Below are 16,979 nucleotides of genomic sequence, written 5' to 3'. Positions count from 1 at the left end.
GGGAATCTTTTTTTTTTCCTCCCTTGGCCCCATTTCAGGGCTGGGTCAGGTCTCCTCCCAGATCAAGGATTACCCATCCAGTTTGAGTGAATCTCCGCAGAGAGATTAGGGAGTAAAAACCCACAGACGTGGCTCTTGGTATCCACTTCCCTGACTCCTCTCCCTTCCCATCTATGGGCTTGAGAGCCTTCTCCCCTGCAGCTTCCGCAAGTTCCCAGAGAGAACTATCTCCCTGTAGTCCCCTGTTCATCGAATCTGTCTCTGGGCCCCGTGGGTGTGTGTGTGAGGGCAGACACCCCGGGAAAAGAGGGGGGTGGGGGTGCAGGCCCGGACAGGTTCCTCTCACAGCCCTGTTCTCCGCTCCCTGAGACGCCTGTCACTCCAGTCCAGCCGGTTCCCAGCCCAAGGGCGCAGGTGGGAGGGGAGTCCCTGGTCTCAACTCCGCCCCCCGAAACTCCCTCTTCTTCCTTCCCTTCACCCCCCTCTACCCCCGGCCCCTTTCATCCGCACAGGGGGCTGGGACACAGTGAAAGATGCAGGGGAATGTTCTCTTTGGCTGTTTTCATTGCCCCCCCAGAGCCGGCTGCCTGTCAGCAGGCCCAGCAGAGGCTTTGAGATGCTGTGGCCTCCCAGGAAAAAAACAAAAAACTGTGGGACTTGTTAAGCGCTTACTATGTGCCAAGCGTCGCTCGTTCGATCATAATTATTGAGCCCTTACTGCATGCAGAACACTGTGCTAAGCGCTTGGGAGAGTACGACACAACAATAAACAGAAGCGCCGTCGTAGACGCAAGCTAATCAGGTTGGACCCAGTCCCTGTCCCACATGGGGCTCCCAGTCTTAACCCCCATTTCTGGAGGAAGTAACTGAGGCCCAGAGAAGTCAAGTGACTTGCCCAAGGTCACCCAGCGGACAAGTGGCAGAGCGGGGATGAGATGCCTCGTAGGCCCGCGCTCTATCCACTAAGCCTTTGTGGTTCTCATAACCACCGCAGACCAGGCCACCCACAGGGAGCAAAGGGGCCAAGATCCCAAAGAAGAGAAGAGGGTGTTGCTTGCTTTGGCTGGGTCTTGACCCCCTTCCACCGTGTTCCTCCCCAGAGGTGGTCGGGTCACGGCGGGGGTCGAAGGGCCCAGACCGGAGACCGTTCTCTCTGGCCGTGACGCAACGTTGGGGGTGACCCCACCCCAGAGCTGACGCGCTGACAGGCGGGGCGGGGACCTGCCCCGGGGGTGGTTACTCACCTCGGCGGGGCCCAGGTAAGAGGGACCAGAACCTGGGTCAGAGCAGGCACACCCAGAGAGGGAGCCACAGAGAAGGAGGATGCACAGCAAGGAGCTGCTCGGGAGAGGGATGCACAGCAGGTGGACGCACGTCCTTGGGCCCGCTCTGCTGCTGCTGCAGCTGCTGAGAGGTGGGAAGGGGGGACACATTGAGGGGGGTTCCCTTGGCGGGGGGAGATGGGGGTGCCGGGAAGGAGGGACCGTGGAGGGTGGAGCCGGGTAGACCGATGAGGCCGGCGGGGGAGAGAGGAAGGAGTCCAGGGCGTGGGGGACGCTGCAGGTGTTGGTGGTGAGGGTGGTTAACGTTTATGAGGCGTTTCGGGAAGATGAGGGGAGGGGAGAAGGCGAGGCTGCAGGGGAGAAGGTTCTCACATGGGGGAGAAGGTTCCCACCCCTGGGGAGGGGGAAGCTGCAGGGGAGAAGGCTCTCGCCCCTGGGAGAAGGGAGGCTGCAGGGGAGGAGGAGGCTGCAGGAGAGAAAACTCTCCCCCTTGGGAGAAGGGAGGTTTCACGGGAGAAGGTTCTCACCCCTGGGAGGCTGCAGGGGAGAAGCGTCTCACCTCTGGGAGAAGGGAGGCTGCAAAGGAGGAGGATCTCACCCCTGGGGGAGGGGGAGGCTGCAGGAGAGGAGGCTCTCACACCTGGGAGAAGGGACGTTGCAGGGGAAAAGGTTCTCACACCTGGGAGAAGGGAGGTTTCAGGGGAAAAGATTTTCAGCCCTGGGGGGGAGGAGGCTGCAGGGGAGAAGGCTCTCACCCCTTGGGGAGAGGGAGGCTGCAGGAGAGAAGACTTTCACCCGTTGGGGAGGAGGAGGCTGCAAGAGAGGAGGATCTCACCCTTTGGGGAGGGGGAGGCTGCAGCAGAGGAGGCTCTCGGCCTTGGGAGAAGGGAGGCTGCAGGGGAGGAGGCTGTCAGCCCTCGGGGCGGAGGAGGCTGTCACGCCTGGGAGAGGGGGAGGCTGCAGGGGAGGAGGAGGCTGTCCCCGCAGGCGTGGGAGAGCTGCGCGGGCAGAAGGGCCTCTGACCCCTGCGGCATATCCTGCCCCGCAGGAGCCGGCGCTCTCGAATGCTACAGCTGTGTGCAGAAAGGGGACAACGGGTGCGCCCCGGCCCGGGTGAAGACGGTGAAGTGTCCGGCAGGCACGGAGGTCTGCACGGAGGCGGTGGGCGCCGTGGAGACCAGTGAGTTTGGGACCCAGAGGAGGGAGGGGTCCGGGGGCGGGAAGGCAGCCGGCCAGGGAGGAGGGGGGAGGCCCCGAGACGGAATCCAACCCTGCCCCTCCCTCCGGACTCGCACCAAACCACCGCTTTGCATGACATTTGCGTGGGACTCATTTACTAGGAAAATGCTCTAAAATCCCAGGAACCACCACTCCTCTTGCCCCCCAGCCCCGCCCCCCTCCGAGACCCCCAGTGACCCAGGGCTAAGCTCCCCTCCCCACTTCCTCCCCTGCCCCTGGTGGCTTTTTTCCTTTATTTTTTATAATAATAATAATAACGTTGGCATTTGTTAAGCGCTTACTATGTGCCGAGCACTGTTCTAAGCTCTGGGGTAGATACGGGTAATCAGGTTGTCCCACGTGAGGCTCACAGTTAATCCCCATTTTATAGATGAGGTAACTGAGGCCCAGAGAAGTGAAGTGACTTGCCCACAGCCACAGAGCTGACAAGTGGCAGGGCCGGGATTCGAACCCTTGACCTGTGACTTCCAAGCCCGGGCTCTTTCCACTGAGCCACACTGCTTACTCCGGGCCGGGCACTGTGCTGAATGCTGGGGTAGATACAAGGGAATCAGGATGGACACAGCCCCTGCCCCAGGTGGGGCTCATGGTTTTAAACCCCATTTTACAGATGAGGGAACTGAGGCCCAGAGAGGTGACGGGACTTGCCCAAAGCCCCGCAGCAGACAAGTGGCAGAGCTGGGATTAAAACCCAGATCCTTCTGACTTCCGGGCCCTGGCTCTCTCCATTAGGCCACACTACTTCTCGTCCTAGTCTCTGAATAATAGTGATAAAAATAATGGCATCTGGTAAGCGCTTACTGTGTGCCTAGCACTGTTCTAAGAGCTGGGGTAGGTACACGTGGGGCTCACGATCTTAATCCCCATTTTACGGATGAGGGAACTGAGGCTCAGAGAAGTGAAGTGACACACCCAAGGTCCCACAGCAGACAAGTGGTGGAGCCAGGATTATTATTATTATGATGGTATTTGTTAATAATAATGTTGGTATTTGTTAAGCGCTTACTATGTGCAGAGCACCGTTCTAAGCGCCGGGAGAGATACAGGGTCATCAGGTTGTCACACATGAGGCTCACAGTCTTGATCCCCATTTTCCAGATGAGGTCACTGAGGCACAGAGAAGTGAAGTGAATTGCCCACGGTCACCCAGCTGACAAGCGGCAGAGCGGGAATTCGAACCCATAACCTCTGACTCCCAAGCCCGTGCTCTTTCCACTGAGCCAAGCGCCTACTGTGTGCCAGGCACTGTACTAAACAATGGGGTGGAAACAAGCAAATCGGGTTGGACACAGTCCATGTCCCATGAGGGGCTCACGGTCTCGATCCCCATTTTACAGATGAGGTCACTGAGGCACAGAGAAGTGAAGTGACTTGCCCAAGGTCCCGCCGCAGGCAAGTGACCGAGCTGGGATTAGAACCCAGATCCTTCTGACTCCAAGAGCAGTGCTCTCTCCATGAGGCCACACAGCTTCTCATCCTAGTCTCTGAACCGTGGCCCCTCACCCCGGGGCTGCCAACTCGGAGAAGCAGCGTGTCTTAGTGGCAAGAACTCGGGCTTGGGAGTCAGAAGTCGTGAGTTCTAATTCCAACTCCGCCACTTATCAGCTGTGGGACTTTGGGCAAGTCACTTCACTTCTCTGTGCCAAAGTTAACTCGTCTGTAAAAAGGGGATGAAGACCGGGAGCCCCACGTGGGACAACCTGATCATCTTGTGAAACACCGTAGCTTAGTGGAAAAAGCACAGGCTTGGGAGTCAGAGGATGTGCGTTCTAATCCCGCCTCAACCACTTGTCTGCTGTGTGACCTGGGGCAAGTCACTTAATTTCTCTGTGCCTCAGTGACTTCATCTGTCAAATGGGGATTAAGACTGTGAGCCCCACGTGGGACCACCTGATGACCCCGTATCCACCCCAGCACTTAGAACAGTGCTCGGCACATAGTAAGTGCTTAACAAAATCCCTAATAGTTATTATTCTAGTAAGCGCTTAACATCCCATCGTTATTATTAACCCTGCTTGGTGCCACAGAGGAAAACTGGAAACCCTCGGGTGGGCTTCGCTTGGGGGGGCTCGGAGGCCAGCTCTTGCTGACCCCTCTTGCCCCTTGTGTCCCCTCTGCCCCCCTCAGTCCACGGTCAGTTCTCGCTGGCGGTGAAGGGTTGCGGCTCGGGGCTGCCGGGCAAGAATGACCGAGGCCTGGACCTGCACGGCATCGTGGGCTTCCTGCAGCTGCTGCAGTGTGACCGCGACCGCTGCAACGGGCAGCTCAACCTGACGACCACTCCGCTTAACCCTGCCGGTAAGGGACCGGGGGAGGGTCCCGGGCCGGGAAGGGGGGGAAGGCCTGGAGGGGCCGCCCGGAGGGCAAAGCGAGGGGACGGAGGGCAGAAAGGGGGAGCAGGAGAAGAAGAAGGGGGGAAAAAGCACCGGGGATTGTAAGCCCTTACCATGTGCCGATCATTCATAATAATAATAATACTGATGGCATTTGTTAATCGCTTCCTATGTGCCAAGCACTGTTCTAAGCGCTAGGGGAGATACAAGGTCATCAGGTTGACCCACGTGGGGCTCACAGTCGCAATCCCCATTTGCCAGATGAGGTCACTGAGGCCCAGAGAAGTGAAGTGACTTGCCCAAAGTCCCACAGCTGACAAGTGCCGGTGCCGGGATTAGACCCACGACCTCTAACTCCCAAGCCCGTGCTCTTTCCACTGAGCCAGGCTGCTCAGTTGCATTTATTGAGAACTTACTTTCATCCAGCGCTTAGAACAGCAGTTCGTACATAGTAAGCGCTTAACAAATACCATCATTATTATTATTATTCACTCAGTCATTCAGCGTACTTATTGAGTGCTTACTGCATGCAAAGTGCTGTACTAAGCGCTTGGCAAGTACAATTCGGCAACAGATAGAGATCATCCTTACGCAACAACGGGCTCACAGTCTAGAAGCGGGGAGAGAGACAACAAAACAAAACAAGACTGCGTGCAGAGCACTGTACTAAGCGCTTGGGAGAGTCCAATATAACAATAAAACCATTTCCCGCCCCCAGCGAGCTTACATCAATCATATTTATTGAGCGCTTACTTGTGCAGAGCACTGTACTAAGCGCTTGGGAGAGTCCAATATAACAATAGATACATTCCCTGTCCACAGTGAACTTACCTCAATCGTATTGATTGAGCACTTACTGGTGCAGAGCACTGTACTAAGCGCTTGGGGGAGTCCAATATAACAGTAGATACATTCCCCACCCACATTGAGAGTATATCAACTGTACTGATTGAGCACTTACTTGTGCAGAGCACTGTACTAAACGCTTGGGAGAGTCCAATATAACAATAGACACATTCCCCACCCAAAGCGAGAGTACATCACTTGTACTGATTGAGTGCTTACTTGTGCAGTGCACTGTACTAAGCACTTGGGAGAGTCCAATATAACAATAGACACATTCCCCGCCCACGGCGAGCTTACATCATACTGATTGAGCCCCTACTGTGTGCACAGCACTGTACTAAGCGCTTGGGAGAGTCCACCATAACACTGAACAGACACCTTCCCTGCCCCAACGAGTTGAGAGACTAGAGTTGACAGTCAGTTTTGTTCTGTTCGAGCCCGTCGTCGAGCAGGGATGGTCTCTGTCTGTTGCCCAGTTGTCCATTCCAAGCGTTTAGTACGGTGCCCTGCACCTAGTAAGCGCTCAGTAAATCCGATTGACTGACGCTTAACAAATACCAACATTATCATTATCTGGGCCTCAGTTCCCTCATCTGTAAAATGGGGGTGAAAACTGGGAGCCTCACGTGGGACCCCCGATGACCCTGCCTCTCCCCCAGCGCTTAGAACAGTGCTCTGCACCTAGTAAGCGCTTCACAAATACCAACATTATTATTCTCTGGGCCTCAGTTCCCTCATCTGTCAAATGGGGATGAAGCCTGTGAGAGCCTCACGTGGGCCCCCCCGATGACCCTGCCTCTCCCCCAGCGCTTAGAACAGTGCTCTGCCCCTAGTAAGCGCTTCACAAATACCAAGATTACTATCATTATGAGTAGAGGGGATTGGGCCGGCTGGGTCCGGGAAGAGGGAGCGCTGAGCGTTGGTCTCTCGCAGGGAACGAGAGCGCCCAGGAGGCCAACGGGGCGGAGTGCTACAGCTGCGTGGGGCAGAAGCGGGAGGCCTGTGCGGGCAGCGCGGCCCCGGTGGCCAAGTGCTACGACGCGGGCGGCCAGCACTACCGAGGCTGCTTCGACGGCAACGTCACCCTGACGGCAGGTGAGCCATCGCCCGGACGCGAACTACAACTCCCATGGGGCCCCGGGGCTCCCGGCCGGGCGGCCGGGCGGCCGGGCGCGGGGGGGTGGGGGCCGACCCCGCCCATTGGGCCCCCAAGGCATCCTGGGAGTTGTAGTCTTTCTCCCCCCGCCACGGGGAGTCTTGGGGGAGAGCGCCCCCTGCTGCTCCATGACAACATTTCAGCCCCTCTTCTCTCCCTCCTATTCAATCGATGGCATTTTAGTCTTATTCATTCATTCATTCAATCAATCAATCAATCAATCCTATTTATTGAGCGCTGACTAGGTGCACTGTACGAAGCGCTTGGAATGGACAATTCGACCACAGATAGATAATTAAAAAAAATAGTGTGGTATTTGGTAAGCCCTTGCTATGTGCAAAGCACTGTTCTAAGCGCTGGGGGATACAAGGTGATCAGGGTGTCCCACGTGGGGCTCACAGTTTTTTAATCCCCGTTTGACAGATGAGGTAACCGAGGCCCAGAGAAGTGAAGTGACTTGCCCAAGGTCACACAGCTGACTAGAGGCGGAGCCGGGATTAGAACCGGTGACCTCTGACTCCCAAACCTGTGCTCTTTCCCCTGAGCCACGCTCCCTGCCCAATAACGGGCTCACCGTCTAAATGGGGGAGACATTCATTCAGTCGTTCAATCCTATTTATTGAGCGCTAACTAGGTGCAGAGCACTGTACGAAGCGCTTGGAATGGACAATTGGGCAACAGGTAGAGACCAGCCCTGCCCAATGACGGGCCCTCCGTCTAAACTGGGGAGACAGACAGCAAAGCAAAACCGAAGAAAACAAAAGTAGTCTGGCGTAGATATCATCGAGATAAATAGAATCATAGATATATACACATCATTAACAAAATAAATAGAGAAATAAATACAAATAGGCACAAGTGCTGTGGGGAGGGGAAGAGGGAAGACCTGAGGGAGGTAGAAGGGGGAATGGGAAGGAGGAGCAGAGGGAAAGGGGGGTTCAGTCTGGGAAGGCCTCCTGGAGGAGGTGAGCTCTCAGTAGGGCTTTGAAGAGGGGAAGAGAGTTAGTTTGGCAGATGTGAGGAGGGAGAGCATTCAAGGACAGCGGTAGGACGTGGGCCAGGGGTCATTCATTGTCGTATTTACTGAGCACTTACTATGGGCAGAGCACTGCACTAAGCGCTTGGAAAGTACAGTATAGCAAAAGCGCTGTACTAAGCGCTTGGGACAGTACAGTACAACAGTAAACAGAAACATTTCCTGCAGATAACGAGCTTACAGTCTAGAGGTGGAGAGAGACAGTGCTTGGCACATAGGAAGCACTTAACAAATACCGTTATTATTATTAATAATATAAATAAATAAATGACATCTTTGTACATAAGTGCTGAGCAGCTGGGGGGGCGGGGGACAAAGGGAGCAAGTCAGGGTGACGTAGAAGGGACTGGGAGAAGAGGAAAGGGGGAACTTAATCAGGGAAGGCCTCCTGAAGGAGATGTGCCTTCAATAAGGCTTTGAAGGCAGGGAGAGTAATTGTCTGTATTTATTTATTTGGTCATTCAGCCCTTTATTGCTTCTGTTAGGCGCTTACTATGTGCCAATCAACCAATCATATTTATTGAGCGCTTACTGTTATAATGTACTTTCCCCATGCTTAGTACAGAGCTCTCTGCACACAGTAAGCGCTCAATAAATGCTACTGACTGACTGGCTACTAAGGGCTTGGGAGAGTATCACACAACAATACAAAGGGACACATTCCCTGTCCACAACGAGATTACATTTAGAGGAGCAGTTCCAGTCACCGTACTAAGTGCTGGGATAGATACAAGCGAATCAGGTTGGATTTAGTCCATGTCCCTTAAGGGGCTCCCAGTCTTAATCCCCACTTTAAAGATGAGGTAACTGAGGCACAGAGAAGTTAAGTGAAATGCCCAGAGTCAAATAGGAGAGCCGGGAACAAAACCCAGGTCATTTTGGTTTTAATTTTGTCTGTGGGCAGGAAATATCTGTTAAACTGTTATATTGTACTCTCCCAAGAGCTTAGTACTAAGCTCCGCACACAGAAAGCACTCAGTAAATACGATTGATTGATTTTTGAACCCAGGCACGTGCTCTATCTACCAGGCCACGCTGCTCATATTTATTGAGCACTTACTATGTGCAGAGCACTCTACTACACGCTTGAGAGAGTACAGTAAGGCAGAGTTGGCAGACACGTTCCCTGCCCACAACAAGTTTACAGTCTAGAGACGACTCCCTTCTAGCCCTCAGGAATTCCCTGCCCCAGAAATTTCATTCCCCAACTCCAGTGCCTCCCATCCTTTCCTCTCACTTTCTTCCTGAAGCCCAACTTCTATCCCCCCGTGGAGAAGCAGGCCCATCTGACTTCAGCCTCTAAAATTAATGATAGTTATTATGTTGGTATTTATTAAGCACTTAGTATGCATCAGGCATTGAGCTAAGGGCTGGGGAAAATACAAGCAATCAGATAGGACACGATCTCTGTCCCTTAAGGGGCTCAAGGGTTAAGAGGGAGGAAGAACGGGGATCCATTCGTTCATTCCACTGTATTTACTGAGCGTAGAGCGCTGTCCTAAGTGCTTGGGAGAATGCAATACAACAATAAACAGACTCATTCCCTCCCTAATTGAGAGATGAGGAAATTGAGTTCCAGAGATGTTTAGTGTCTTGCCCAAGATCAACCAGCCGGCCAGTGGTAAAGCTGGGGCTCACCTTTATGCCTTCTGACTCTTAAGCCCTCTCCATTTGGCTTCATTGCCTCTCTCTGTGTTATAATTCTTCATGATTTGAAAGCAGTTTTGTTTTGTTTTTTTAGTCATCTCTCAATCTTCTCTTTGCCAGGCTGAAAACCTTAGTTCTTGTGTCTTCATCTCAAAGGCCCGACTCTAACCTACCGACTAGCTGGGCTCTCTAAAACCTTCCTAGAAACCCCTGGTCCTGCTCCCCAAATCCTCCCACAGTGCCCCGGCCTGCTCCCTAAGATCTTCCCAAAGTGCCCTGGCTCTGCTCCCCAAACTCCTTCCAGGACCCCTTCCATCCTGCTCCCCAAGCAGCATGACTTAATGGAGTCTAGGCTTGGGAGTCAGAGGTCGTGGGTTCTAATCCCAGCTCTGCCACTTGTATGCTGTGTGACCTGGGGCAAACCACTTCACTTCTCTGTGCCTCAGTTACTTATTCTGTCAAATGGGGATTAAGACTGTGAGCTCCACGTGGGATAACCTGATTACCTTGTATCTACTCCAGTGCTTAGAACAGTGCTTGGCACTTTAGCTCTTAACAAGTGCTATTATTATCCTCCCTGACCCCCAGCCCCATTCCTCAAGACCCCCCCCAGAACTTAGGTGAGGGACCTAATTCTCTCAGTTGACACTGTGCTAGCTCTTGTCTCAAACCAACCCTAAAATGCCAGTTTCCAGTTGACTCCACAAACATTTCTCATATTTCTGTTCTCCAGTGAAGTATCCAAAGCCTCCCGGGGTTTTGTTCCTTTCCCGGGGCATTCAGGGGTTCACCTCCCCACCGGACTCTGCTCCCCGGCTCCCCTCGGGATCCCGGCATCTGTCCTCCGGCCCGGTCCAGCCCGGTGTCACTGTGCGGCCCAGGGGGCGAGGGATGGGGGAAGAGAGGGCCGAAGCTAGTCCTTCCCGGTGCGACTTCTGTCCGGCTCACCTGATCTCCCCCTTCTCCCACCCCACTCCCCATCTGTCCACAGCCAACATCACCGTATCACTGCCCGTGCGGGGCTGCGTGCGGGACCGGGACTGCACCCGGGACGGGGCGGGAAACTCGGGGTTCACACTTACCGGCTCGTGCTGCGAGGGCCCTCGCTGCAACGCCGACCTCCGCAACAAGACCTACTTCGCCCCCCGCATCCCGCCCCTCGTCGTCCTGCCCGCCCCCCGGCCCACGGGGACCCCCACGGGGACGGCCACCCCCCGGCCCTCGGGGACCCCAGCTGCCCCGGGCCTCGCCACCAAGCCACCCGCGGAGGTGACCACACAGAAGAGCCTGGAGAAGACCTCGGAGAAGGCCCCAGAGAAGACGACCTCGGAGGAGACCCCCCAGGGGGGATCCTCCCCGACAGCCACGGAACCCGAAGAGTCAGAGGAAGAGGCGGACCACATGCACGACGGCCATCCGGCCGGGGGGCGCCCAGTGGGGCACCAGGAGCGGAGCGGTGCCAGTCAACACCCCTCCAAGGGGGGCGTCGGGGCCCAGTACCCCACCCAGGAGTGGGCCAAGGTAACCCCTCCCAAGGGTGGGGCTGGAGTCCAGGAGGCCTGGGTGGGGCTGTCCCTGGCTCTGTTGGCTGCCCTGACCCTGCTGTGAGGACGGGGGTTCCTCTGAGCCCCCAGGCCTGGGCTGGTCCCAGCTCCGACCCTCCCCCCTCCCCGGGTCCCCCTGCGTCCCCCTCTTCCCCCCTGGCCCCGGTCCCCACCTTGGGCGAGCTGGTCTCGCTGCTGTGTATTTGGGAAAGGTTCAAGGATGGGAATAAAATATATTTAAATGTTTGAAGGTTTTCAAGGAACTCTGCAAGGGACTGGACTAGGGATAGAGCCCCAGCCTGGGAGTCAGAGGACCTAGGCTCTAAGCCGCAGTTACTGCGTCTGCAAACTGGGACTAAGATGGAGAGCCCCTTGTGCGATAGGACCTATTAGTTTGTCTCCTACTCCAGTGCTTAGAATAGTGCCTGGCACAGAGGAAGCACTTAACAAATACCATATTTTTTTAAAAAGAGAATGAAGGGTGGAGCGGGGCTGCCTCATGGTCTTCTGGACTGGGGTCCGGCCTGAAGTTAGTTGGATCTGGCAGAAGGATATGGAGGCTGGGGGTTCCTGGGGCCCAGGAGGGAAGTAGAGGTCGGGGGACTGGGGTTGGGAGAGAGAGGACTAAGGACAGGACTTGTGGTCCCTGGGGGACAGGCTAATCGGGCAGAAGAGGATTCAAGAAGCCCCACCTTGGTGCCGGGGCTGCAAGGGGAAGCGATCAATTGGAGAAGTGGGAGACCCGAAAGGGATTCTGCCTGAGGGCACCTCAGGAAGCCGGTTTTTGGAGGGTGCCCCTTCTCTTGGGAAGAGATGTCAGTCCCCCAAGTGGCACGTGGTCAGTGCCTTGGCACAGAGTAAGTGCCTAACAAATACCATTAAAAACAAAACCAAAGAGGAGCCTCTCCTCCAACCTCCCAGGGGAGCCCAGGGTGGGAGAGTCCATGCCTGGGAGAGGATGGAGTTGGGGGACCAGATGGGGAGGGGACTCCATCACATACACAATCTAACTGTGAGGTCAACACTCCAGAACTGATCCAGGCTGGCCCCCGGGGGGAGTGGGTAAGAGGGGCAAAGAGGTTGGATGGGGGTGAGCGGGTTTTTCGGCACTAAATCAGGGACCCAGACAGTTGGGGGAGAAGAGGCCTGAGAACCAGCCAGCCTCATGCAAAATCACAAACACATCCACCCAAACACACCCACACAAACACGCAAGCACCCAGTCCCTTGAAAACCGCCAGTCTCCTTCTGGGACATACCCAGTCGTCCCTTCCCCTCCCCCTTCCCCCACATTTCCCCTCATGACCTCTCCCGACCCCTGGGAAATCCTGGCTTTGGGGGGTGGGTGTCCTCCTTTCTCCGCAGGAAATGGGACCGAACTGGCAGCTGGCTCTGGGGAGGAGCCACCCCTTTTTCATCAGCCATCAGCAAAGGGGAGAATGGAAGTGTAGCCTGCAGGCCTTCCCTGGGAGGGTCTGAGAGCTCCGTGGGCCGGAGGAGAGACAGAGAGAGGAGTTGGACAGGGAAGGAAATGTACTGAGCTCGGGCTCTTTTATTGGTGATTAGAGGGGAAGGGATTGGGGGAGTAGGACCCCGCCAAGATATGAGATATGGGCAGCACTGAGGAGGGCAAGAGTCAGAGGGTCCCGGGGAAGTCCACGGACCCGGGGGGCGGACCCCTCTCAAGGTACCAGGGAGAAGAGCAGGGTCACCCCCACCCCCGACCAGGCCAGGCCAGGGTGGGAGATGGAGGAGGCCGAATGGATCTGGGGCGGGGCTTCGCGGTCACAATGACCCCCGAGGCAGCAGCTTGTCTGAGACTCCTGGGTGCCCAATTCCCCGATGGCCTGGGTGCCCGGGAGGAGTAGCCGACAGCTCTCCTGGACGCAGCCCTGCACGCTCAGAGGGCCAGAAAAGGTCCCTGCAAGATAGGAGGGGGAGAGGGAGGAGGAGGACGAGGCGCTAGAGACCCCCAGATCCGGGTCCCACCCCCTGCCGCAGACCCCGGCCACCCTCCCGCCGGGAGCCCCTCACCTTTCACGTTGATATTCCCGTTGTAACAGTGGCTCGTCCCGGCAGGGCACGGGAGAAGGTCGGCGGAACAGGACAGGCCCAAACCCACACAGGTGGGGCACATCAGGCCTTCTGGGGAGGGGACGTCTGGGAAGGAGGAGTGGGATGGTCAGTCCCCTCACAAGCAGAGTCCAGAGGTCCTGAACGTCCCCGGCCCCCCCCAGCTGCCGGACCCATCTCCTCCATCTCCTCAGACTTTCCTCACCCCGCCGGCTCTTGCCCTCCATCCACTCCGCCAGGCTCCCCCACTGCTTGGGTCTTTCCCCAGCCCCCCACCCCCCGTTTCCGACGCCCCAATTCCGGGGTTACCGGGCTTGGTCTCGTTCAGGTTGAAGGGGCTGATGTCTTTGAGTTCATTGCAGAAGTCAGAGTTGCAGACTTGGGTGTAGGAGATGACGATCAGTCCCGGTGGCTCGACGTGTCGGGTGACCCGGAGCGCCTGGACCTCTCGGGTGGTGCAGCCTTTATTGTTGAGAGTCAACACTCGGGTTCCTACATGCCGAGAGGAAGAGTGGGGGGAGGAGGAGAGCTGGGGCCTGCCGGAAAGGGGAGCTAGCCTGGGCCAGAGCTGAGGTCTGCAGGGGGAGGGGGCGCAGGTGGGCAGCATGGCGTAATGGATAGAGCGTGAGTCTGGAAATCAGAAGGTCTGCCACTTGTCTGCTGTGTGAGCTTGGGCAAGTCATTTCACTTCTCTGGGCCTCAGTTACCCCATCTGTAAAATGGGGATTGGGACTGTGAGCTCCACGTGGGAGAGGGACCGTGTCCAACTCGATTTGCTCGTGTCCACCCCAGCGCTTAATACAGTGCCTGGCACTGAACAAATACCACTGGGCTTGGGAGGTGAGTTGGAGGCTGGGAAGATGGCAAACGGAGAGGCCTAGAGGAAAGAGGGGCTTGGGTAGATGAGCAATGGAGGTGGGCTGGAGGATTTGGGGCCGGGGGAGGTTGCAAATTCAGTCCCCTTCCCTCCCCAACTTTGTACGAGAAGCAGCGTGGCCTAGTGGAAAGGGCCTGACTCCAGGAGTCAGGACACCTGGGTTCTCATCCCGTCTTGGCCACTCGACCTGCTGTGTGACCTTACACAAATCACTTCCTTGTGGCTTGTGAAAGATACCATCATCATCACTTCCTCTGTACCTCAGTTTCCTCTTCTGTAAAATGGGGCTCCAATCCTTTTCTCCCTCCCCCTGAGACTGTGAGTCCCACTTGGGACAGGAACTGCATCCGACCCGATTACCTTGTATCTACCTCAGTGCTCAGCACAGTGCTCAGCTCAGAGAAAGCGCCCAACAAGTACCAGCATTGTTGTTCTTTTACCGGCTTGGATGATTAACATGGATTCCTGGCATCTCATCCTGGGCTCGCACGTCTCATTCCTCGAATTGCTCCTCGGTGAAATTTCCTTCCCCAGGAGGAACGAGTTCCCTCGGTAACAGTTCAGGGCCTGAACCCCTGCGGAGAGCGGAGTAACCATGAGCCTACAGTCTACCCGCCCCGGACCTCCCAGGGGTCTGACCATCCCTCCCCCTGGATCTCCAACCCTGCCGTCCCCTGTCCCCTTCTCCCACACCCCTCCCAGCTCCTCTGTTGACCCGCATTGGGTTCCCAGGCCCTTAGTCAATCAATCGTATTTATTGAGCGCTTACAGTGTGCCGAGTACTCTACTAAGCGCTTGGGAGAGGACAATATAACAGACACATTCCCTGCCCACAGCAAGCTTAGTCTAGAGGGGGAGACAGACATTAATGGAAATAAATCTATTATAAATAGGGGCATAGGAACTGTGAGGCTGGGAGGGGGGGAAGAATAAAGGGAGCAAGTCAGGGTGATGCAGAAGGGAGTGGGAGAAGGGGAAAGGAGGTCTTAGTCAAGGAAGGCCTCCTGGAGGAGATGGGCCTTCAATAGGGCTTTGAAGTGGGGGAGAGTCATTGTTTGATGGAGGTGAGGAGGGAGGGTGTTCCAGGCCAGAAACAGGATGGCGGCGAGATACCTACCTTGAAGGGTCAGGGCAACTCCCAGAAAGCCAAGGAGCAGAGTGGTGCTCGGGCACTGGAAAGCCATGGTCCTGCAGCGGGGGCCGGGTTTCGGGGGTGGTGCGGTGGCTCTGTTTCTTCCTCTGCCTTCCTCCAGCCAGCCCCTTCTTATATGACTGTTTCTCCATCCAGCCCCTTCCCTCTGAGCAATTTCCCTATTGGGAAACCACCTAGGAAGTTACCAATCACTAAATATCACAGATCCGGTGACGGGGTGGGATATCAGATGTCCGAGCCCCCAACCGAGCCTCGAGGTGCCAGGGATCCCTCTGCTTCTCCCTGCTCTCCCCTTCCTCCCCCTCCCCCTGCTCCAACCACCAGCCCCTCCTCCTTCCCCAGACCCGGGGCTCCTGCCCCTCCGGACCCCCGGGGGGACGGTGGCTGGGAGGAGAGAAGGGAGCACCGGCTTGTGCCACCTATGTTGTGCCATTGGCCTTCCCCTGCCCCCAGCCAGGGATATGGCTCAATGAGCAGTTGGGACACGGTGGACAGTGATGAGGAAGGAGTTGAGTCTCAGGGGCCCTACATCCTGCCATCTTGACACCTCTTCCCGACACTATTTGTCATTTACGTACTCATTCATTCATTCAGTTGTATTTATTGAACACTTACTGGGCGCAAAGCACTGTACTAAGACCTTGGGAGAGTACGATATAACAATATTGTATATAATACAATATACAGATCATTTTGTCCTCTCTTCTTCTCTCTCTAAATTATTTGGTGTCTGTCTCCCCTGTTAGATTTTAAGATCCTTGAGGGTGGGTATCATACCTTGTAACTCCTTTGTATTCTTCCAAGTGCTTGACAGAGTGTTTTGACCAAAGTAGATGCTCAATAGGTGTAGTTTTATCAATTAAATGATTAATGGGCTCTGCCCCAATTCTGTTCGCGAGGCCATCTCCGCCCAGCCTGCGTCTGAAGGCGGGACAGAACGGGATTGGTAGGGATTGAGTTTATGGAACCTTATCCTTTGGAGTTTAAAAGTCTTTCTAAAATGACACCTCCTCCAAGAGGCCTTCCTGGACTAAACCTTCATTTCCCCTCCTCCTTCCCACTTCTGCATCACCGGTTCACTCGGATCGGGGAGCCCCAAGTGGGACAGGGTCTGTGTCCAACCGGATTTGCTTATATCCACCCCAGTATTTAGTATGTATGGCACACAGTAAGAGCTTAACAAATATAACAGTTATTATTGTCATCATCATCATCATCATCATCTCTAGCCTATAAGCACTTGGTATCCACCCCATCCTCAGCCTCACAACACTTATGTCAGTGGTATTTTTCCATTGATCGATTTTTAATAATAATCATCATTATTATTGTTACGGTATTTGTTTAGCTCTTACTGTGTGCCAAGCACTGTTCTAAGCCCTGGCGCAGATACAAGGTAATCAGGTTGTCCCACCATGGGGGTTATTAAAGGAGGTTACAGACATTAATATAAATAAATAAGAGATTAGAAGTGCTTTATTCCCAACAAGAGCCCAGTTACAGGTGGATTTTCACTCCACCCGAATCATCAGGACGCAACCTCGATTTCTAGGTAGAGTTTGCCAGGAGGATGGGAAAAGGCAATTCCTAAGCCCAGTACTTGTTATCTCCCCTTACTTCCCTGGAGCGGTTTCCCAGGACTCACCAAATCAGACAGTTGAGGTCCTCTCTCTCTCTTATCCCAGTGGTCACGGGGTCTCCGACACAGGGCAGACCGCCAGAGTTCCAGACCAGCTGGAGACTCCCAACTGCCAAGATTCTTCAGGGCTGATCTGTCCGTTATAGCTCATCC

General features: G+C 55.3%; 2 protein-coding genes across 2 annotated transcripts; one reads left to right on the top strand and one right to left on the bottom strand.

Annotated features, from left to right (window-relative positions):
- Positions 1–1,323: 1,323 nt before the first annotated feature.
- Positions 1,324–11,331, top strand: LYPD3 (LY6/PLAUR domain containing 3). The gene is made up of 5 exons (XM_029066406.2): positions 1,324–1,414; positions 2,332–2,463; positions 4,650–4,820; positions 6,635–6,796; positions 10,532–11,331. The coding sequence occupies exons 1-5, from the start codon at positions 1,324–1,326 to the stop codon at positions 11,146–11,148; spliced, it is 1,173 nt and encodes a 390-aa protein (XP_028922239.1). The 3' UTR covers positions 11,149–11,331.
- A 1,280-nt stretch (positions 11,332–12,611) lies between these two features.
- On the bottom strand, positions 12,612–16,948 carry TEX101 (testis expressed 101). The gene is made up of 6 exons (XM_029066674.2): positions 16,833–16,948; positions 15,152–15,360; positions 14,475–14,609; positions 13,467–13,649; positions 13,119–13,244; positions 12,612–13,005 (listed from the first exon to the last, which is right to left on the bottom strand). Exons 2-6 carry the CDS (start codon positions 15,216–15,218, stop codon positions 12,767–12,769), a joined length of 750 nt encoding a protein of 249 aa, XP_028922507.1. The 5' UTR covers positions 15,219–15,360; positions 16,833–16,948; the 3' UTR covers positions 12,612–12,766.
- Positions 16,949–16,979: the final 31 nt, after the last annotated feature.

This window comes from Ornithorhynchus anatinus, chromosome 5, assembly GCF_004115215.2.
Source record: "Ornithorhynchus anatinus isolate Pmale09 chromosome 5, mOrnAna1.pri.v4, whole genome shotgun sequence".
Taxonomy (NCBI): domain Eukaryota; kingdom Metazoa; phylum Chordata; class Mammalia; order Monotremata; family Ornithorhynchidae; genus Ornithorhynchus; species Ornithorhynchus anatinus.
This window is presented reverse-complemented; position numbering and strand designations above follow the sequence as displayed.